This window comes from Montipora capricornis, chromosome 9 (assembly GCF_036669925.1).
Source record: "Montipora capricornis isolate CH-2021 chromosome 9, ASM3666992v2, whole genome shotgun sequence".
NCBI classification, from domain to species: domain Eukaryota; kingdom Metazoa; phylum Cnidaria; class Anthozoa; order Scleractinia; family Acroporidae; genus Montipora; species Montipora capricornis.
Window position 1 is genome coordinate 40875426 of NC_090891.1, and position 7500 is coordinate 40882925.

Genomic DNA, 7500 nt, shown 5'->3' on the forward strand with positions numbered 1-7500 from the left:
TTGTCGCGGAATGTTCAGGAAACCAGTGAGTTCCTAGGATTTGCTCGGTTTAGGTGGTTTCAAGTTTGAGGAGGAATTGAAGCTCTGACTATAAAGTCCTTGAGTGATTTGTTCTTCCTGTAAGCGACAATAGGAGCATTAGCTAAGATGCGCTTTTTTTCGCTTTGGTCGTAGTGTTGCTGATAGGTTCGCTGCAGAGAACGTTGTACGGTGTTCCTAAATTTAATGTCATGTTCAGTTTCCCTGTTAGCAGAGGTCTCTTCTCTTTTTGCGTTCACTGTGCTGACGAGTACGGGAAAATAGACCTCGGCCATGCGTCCAAACGCACTTTGATACAATCTTGCCAAGGTAACTTATTACGTTACAATAATGACCGCATCTTGTTCAGCAATATTCGGTGTTTCATATGGCAGCACGACATTGCTGTTACGTGATACAGTGTGTAGTGCCATTCTTTTGAAGAGATTGTCTTTTCAAAGTGTTGAAACTGATTAGAGCCACATTAATAAGCTCCTGACCACACTGATGTAACTCTGTGGTGTGAATTTGTTAACGTGACATGCTTTTGTTTATTTACAAAGCACTTTCTTTACTCAACTGTTGTCACTACCGATGAAATTACAAACTTGTGGGAATCACCCATAAATACACAATATACATTAACTTTTTGTGTAAATGTGAATCGAAGAGTAGCATAACGAAGCTAGTGTTTTGGAGTAAGTCAATAATCGAGCTATGAGAAAGAACGAAAACCTACGATTTGCCATGTACAAGAAAAGACCGCTAGAAGGTACAATCAAATTTTTAGTAATCTGTTCCCAAAATCTGCTTTGCGCATGTCACAAGCACAGTTGAAAGTTGTCTGTCACCAGTTCTTTAGCAGTGCGTTCGCGATTTTCGAGTTTCTCCCATTAAAGTTGAGACCATTTGGATTGCTACCTGTGAAGTTGAAACAGATTTCGAAGAAAGACTTGTCGTATTCTCCTCAGGTTTTTATGCACAATTTGTTGAATATTTCGCCGTCCATTGCAGGGGAGATAACATCTGACAAAGCATTTTATCAGTCAGGACAAAAGCAATTTCGATTTGCGAGCAGAAACTGTTTTCTTTCTGTGAAAATCTGTTTGTGTTATGAGTAATTTAGAAACGTTTTGGTCGCGAGAAATTAGGGCTTGAAGTTTATCAGCGTTTGAATGGTGAGTATCTAACACATTTTCCATCAAAAAGGTCTTCGAAATCACCATTTGCCTCAATCTGTCTATTGTAATTTAATGGCGTGCATGATTCATGTTCTTAGTTTGTGATTTTGTTTTCGCTTTAATTAGCTTTGAATGTTTTCGAAAGATAAATACGTTTAGTTGCATGACTTGAGAAATTCTGATTTAACAAAGTGGAACTGACTGCTTTAAGTATTTTTTCCTAGTGGATAACTGTTTCATCAACGTTTTAACGCAAAGGTGGATTCATTTTAATTTCAGGAAGGTGAAACCGTGCTCATATCAGCGTCAAGAGACGGTCATTTGGAGGTCGTCCGAACATTACTGAGCAAGTATGCAGATATTGAAGCAGCAGACAGCGTGAGTATTTTTTAAGAATTTTTTTCGTACCGCGTTAAGTTGTAGCCTGGCTGTAGATTCCATTGTTCACTGTACTGCACCGAAGCACTCATGAAACTTAACATTTCATTTCTACCTCCCATTGCTCTGTTAAAAGCATCTTTGTACAATTTCTATACAGTGCTTGTTTAGATCTCAGTTTCTCGTTAATGTAGGTACTACATGCTGTTTAAGGTTAAGAAAAAATAAATAAAGTAAGGAAAGGTTGCTTTCCAAAAATAATCGGCTTGTTCTGCTCCAGACAACTTTCTTAGCGTCTAAGGAAAGGTTAGTTCATTAAGTCTTTAAGTGATCCGCTTCCCGAATGCCTCAGGGAACGAAAGAAGTTCGTTTTGTGGTAAAAGATCAACAAAAGGTCAGTTTTAGTTTTTAGAGATGTCCTACCACGTTTTTATTTAGTGGTAGACAGTGCCATAATCGTATCTATAGCGTCTAAACTCACACATGAAGCTGGCAAACGGGTGTACCTTCACTCTGACCAGCATTGAACAAGTTCGCCAACATCACGGTTAAAACTGTCCCAACAGCTGCCACGCTCAGTGGCGATTTGACTGCTCGCGAGACTTTCTTATAGCGAAATGACTATTACGCGATACTCCCGAACATTTGCAATAAGAGCTTCTGGACATTTCCACAATGTCATAGCACGAAAAAAAAATTGTAACAGAACTTTCAGCATTTCCATCTTTGTCACAAAAATGGTCACTTCCGGCACCATGGTCCTCAGTGGCAACGTAGCCTGCGAACAGGCTCCCGGCGAGGACGGAAAAAAACATTCGGCGAGCGCGAAACAAAAGAATTCGGAGAGCAAAGCGATGCCTATTTGCAGGCTAGTGGCAACGACACTTCGCTGTTATTTACGTTGTTACAAAGATATTTTTGAACTTAAAATACTTATTTGGGGGATAACATTTTTTACATTTTAGGAGGTTTGATGTTGAGTATTGCAAACTTGATTACAAATGGTTTTTTAACTGCCTTAATTAAGTAAAATTGAGCGTGACTGCTTCTCGTAAACAGACACGTCAAAAAATACTTTAATAAACAGATATTGTTTCAATGTTGAAGTATTGAGAAAATTGTTTGACTGATTCTTATCTGTTCTCAAATCACAGTTCAGAACGACGGTCATGTCTGGTTTATCCAAATAGAAAATTGCCATTAGATTTTAGCGTAAAAATTTCAAAGGATGTGAAAGAAAGACAGGAACATCTTGAAGTTTTCAGCCCTAAAAGCTTGTCTAAATTGTTTTAAAAGCCGTCTGTAATTGGGGGGCGGGGGGCGAGGTATTCTTCGGGAAAGATCGAAGATTGTTCCACTGCTTCAATTAGCCCTTGTTATCGAAACAAGCATCCCAGCTTGTTGATATAAGAGCATTTGTTATTGATAGCTGCAAAATTTAGCTTCAGTCAAACAATTTTTTCCTTGTTGCTGCGGTTTGCCGAGCGAACTCTTCGTCACGCACCTCAATAATCCGAGATTACTTCTAGTAATATTTATTATCATCAGTACGGAGGGACGGCATAATTTTAGGTCAGGGTCTGTGTCAAGTTACTATCTTCTAAACCTCACTGGGAGTTGTGATTTAAAAGTTGTTGCTGTATTTGTAGTATGTGCCATTTTGCCGTCACAGTTTCCGCTTAACCAATCAAAATGCTCCTGACATTTTTACTACAGTACCAAGAGTAACTCAGCACCACACATCTTCGTAGAAGCCACACTTTTATTGTTGAATATTATTGTCAATGACCAATGAATAGATCATCGTGCGAACAACCTCGTTCTCAACGTCTCTTCTCCCGCTCCAGGGAACCTGGAAACGAGGCTCCGAGGCCACTTTGATTTGCATTAGTTTTGTCGACTGATGAAATCGTCGAAAATGGCCATTCAGGTGAAGGCTTCCGAGCAGTACTTTCCCTTGGTGCTACTTATTTTGCTGTACAAACTAACTGTTGAGGCTCTTCAGATGTAAGTTCTTGCGAGTTTGAGAAGGAGGGTGAATTTCCATTTTCAGTGCTGAACCAGGAAAGCGGAAGTGTTATTCCTTTTGAGTCTGATAATAGATCGAGGTTCCAAAACGCGAGCATGGAACTGAAAGCTCTTCAAAATGGCTCAGATTTTCTGAGTTTGTTTTCCCTCGAGCGCAGCATAATTAAAACGGTCTATATTTTCATTATCATTTCCTGCTGCTTCCCGTTCAAGCAGTTTTCACCAAACTAGCCAAAAATTCGTAGGTACGATTTTTGTGTAGAAAGGAATGACATGTGTTTAAATCGAGCATGCTTGCGGTCGATTTCTAATTTATCTTGGTTAAATTATTCAATGCGTGGTCTTTTCCGCAGACAGAAAGTTGAAACCACATTGTTTTGCTTAAGTTTGTTTTGAAAAAGAAAGAAAAAATAGCACATAGCTTTGGGGCACGCCAACGGGTCACAATTGTGAATCATGGACAATCGCATTCTGTATTAAATATAAGTTCTTATACCATTACTTCATGCCAGATGTTTTGTCTATTGCAATGACTTAAAGTTAGAAATTCAAGCCTGCAGTAGAAGCTCGTTTGGTGTGAACAGACGGCGCGTGGCCTGAGCTAATTACATGATGTCTTAAATTGTTTTGACTGTTTTGACTGTGTTGTCTGGCACTGAGCTACTTGATACAAGATACTCCTCGCAAAACACAATGGCTTGCCTACTCTTCAGATGTAGAGTAGCTTTGGTCTCATAGCTTTAAAACATTAAATACTGGACGAATTGGTCCACTTTACGAAACATTAAGTTACTTATGTTCAAGTAAATATGTCAATAAGCGCCGAAGATTGACATGTCAAGGCCGGGTCAAGGCCCACGACATTTTTTTCTTTCCATGCATGTAACGCATTCACAAGCATAACAAAAATCTGTTGCTTGTGCGCGTGTTAAGCAGGAGATTTTCATCTTTTAGGAAAGAAAAACAGCGTTATTCCATGCGGTTGAGAAGGGACACGTCTTGATTGTCAAAGAACTCCTCGAGGCCGGCGCAAATACCGAGACAACAAACAAGGTACTTATTTCTCGCCAGCATCCGCTTTTGGTGAAATCCGCCATTAAAGGGAATCTCCACTTCAACAAAAAGATAACTTTAAATCACAGGAAATAACTGTTACAGTCAAGTCAATCTGAAATATTTTCAAAGAAGACGTTTGTATCCGGAAAAAATATGAGGAAAAGTTAATTTTAAAATCGATTATTGTCACTTTCAAATTTTGCGGGTGGCGCCATCTTGAATAATTGTTGTCCTGTTGTTATTAAACAAAAGCTCATTTTGTCAGAACAATAGGGCAACCGTAACACGTCACAATCATTCAAGATGGTGGCGCCTGCGAAATTTGAAAGTGAAAATAAGCGATTTTAAAATTCACTTTTCCTGATATAAACACTTTTTTTTTTTTAATTTCGAACAAATTTGTTTGTCAACATAATTGTCTTAGATTTAAACTTATTCTGTAGTAAGAGTGGAGGTTCCCTCTAAGTTAAACATTGCCGCTTTATTTTTATCAGTAGTAACTCAACAAAATGCTGCTTGAAAATTAGCCTTATTTTCCCTCAAACATTTCTTTAGATTCATCTGAATAACCGTATTTACTTTGTTTCATTTGAAAGCGCACATGATAATTTCAGCCATGAAATTCCTCTTGTCAAACCGTTAACCTTAACTTAATTACCAAATTTTTTAATGAAAAAAATGTTATCAACAGACAAGGGAAGATTCCGAATCAAGTGAATAAAGTGTATCCTTGGGGAATAGGAAAAGTTCGAATCAGACAAAACATTTCTAGTCGAAATAGTTCTCAACTATAACGCTCAGATAGATTTCCGGGTATTTTTAGCACTACAAGTTACCGTGTGATGATTAATAAACACTTAATGACTGGTCCCGAGGGAAACAGTTCATTTTGTTTCCCGAGAATCTCAATGTTTCCCCTAGGCGCAGCCGAGGGAAACAAAATGAACTGTTTCCCGAGGGACCAGTCATTAAGTGATTTGTTATATAGCAAAACAAATGGGTCAAACATTTTGAAAGAAGCGCCCAGATTCCAGCGACAACATCAGGCCACCTTCAACTGGACGCTCTGATCACGTGCAACAGCGGTCAACATTTGGCGGGTAACAGTGAACTGTTCCCCGTTTGACGTAATAGTTTTCGCAGTGTTGCATGTTGCCCGCTCATGGCATTTGGCGGTAAACAGTTTCATTGTTAAATGCCATGTGACCATGAACTAGCCAATGAATGGGCGCGCTGTAGCGGGAAAAACTCCAGCTATATAACAATAGCTTTTATTACCGTTGGGGAGCCCACGTCTCAGCGATGTTGGTTTCAGAGGGCGCGAAAACGAGGCTTTCGGGTCAAAACAAGAATTTGTTATCGAAGAACTGTGTGATTTGGGGACAGCTATTCTTAGAGTTATTTTGATAGAGTTATGTCCTATCACAGTTAAAGTTAAGTTTCCAAAATCCTGAATTCAAGATTTTGGAAGCCAAAATCCTGAATTCATAATTGGAAAGAAAAAATCGCTCGTGTGGCCACGGATTTACTTTCGACACTCAATAGGCCAATTCCGAGTTCATGTCTGCCTCCTCTTCAATTCAGCGAGTCTAAGTGCGAAGTTTTTTGTGATGGTAATTAGTTCTACTTTACATATGAATGAAACCTAATTTTCATAACAAAAACTTCGCACTTAGACTCGCCTTGAAGAGGAGGTAGACATGAACTCGGAAATGGCCTTTTGATTATAATACTTTCATTGAACATACCTTGATAATGGGCCATTTCCGAGTTGCTGTTTGTCTCGGTTTCGAAGTGAGTCTTGGTGCTCAACTATTGTAAGGGAAATGAGTTTGATTTGCATAAGAATACGTAACTTTTTTTTGGATGGTTGTGCACCAGGACTCGCTTTGAAACTGAGGCATGCAGCAACTCGGAAATGGGCTATTGAAAACCGCTCTATCTGATCGAATGTTAACCCGAACGCCTCGCTTTCGCGCCCTCTGAAACGAGCACCGCGGAAACGTGGGCTCAACTGTAATTATAGCTATTCTGCTTGCTACTTGTACTCTTTTTCTTGTGTATAATCCGAGAATCATTCACCTGAGATACTGTCAAGTTAGACAGCTTGATGCAACTTTGGTTTGGAGAATTACGAATGTGTTTTTAAGAGTTTAAAAAGTTACTATTCAAGGAAATTGGCGAGCGTATAAAATGACTCTTGCAATACTTTTGGATGCCTCATTATGAAGACACTAGACAGGAATGTCGAGACACTCCATCGTTGAGGTTTTTGAAACTTTTTAAGCTACATTCTTAATTCTTCAAAACAGAGAAGCATCAAGCTATGTTTGGTTGTTAACCTGTTTGCAGTGTGAACACCATCAACTTGTTACTACTATAAAATTAATTATCATTATCATCATTGCCATTATCATACTCAGTCTCATTATCATCATTATTAGTTTCATTATCATTATCATAACTAGTTTCGTTATTGTTATTATTATTATTATTATTATTATTATTAGTGTCATTATCATTGTCGTAATTAGTTTCATTAGCATTATCATAAACATTATCGTTATCAGTATCAAAATTATCGAAGTATTATCATCATCTGAGTTGATTAGCTCATCAAGAGCAGCATCTGTCTCCCGTACTTGCTCGAGGAATCAACCTTTCCGGATAGATTTGTTTATAGAATGCCTCCCTCGAGAGATTCAACACTCCCGCTGTTGTAAACGCCAATCGAAACAGAGGTATCTCAGCATCAAGGAAGATTATGATACCTTTCGCGGGAAAATACCTGTTTCTAAAAATAAATTTACTCGGGAAAGGGTTGACTCAAGGAATTATT

General features: G+C 38.7%; 1 protein-coding gene across 3 annotated transcripts in view; it reads left to right on the forward strand.

Annotated features, from left to right (window-relative positions):
- LOC138015173 (kinase D-interacting substrate of 220 kDa B-like) overlaps positions 1–7500 on the forward strand; it is a 62061-nt gene that overhangs the window by 41652 nt on the left and 12909 nt on the right. For 2 of the 3 annotated variants that reach the window (XM_068862106.1, XM_068862107.1), the window contains 2 exons: positions 1479–1577; positions 4560–4658. In XM_068862106.1, the coding sequence (XP_068718207.1) occupies positions 1479–1577; positions 4560–4658 (198 nt within the window). Of the gene's footprint in view, positions 1–1067; positions 1197–1478; positions 1578–4559; positions 4659–7500 lie in introns of those variants that run through there. The other variant, XM_068862108.1, reaches the window with a different exon arrangement.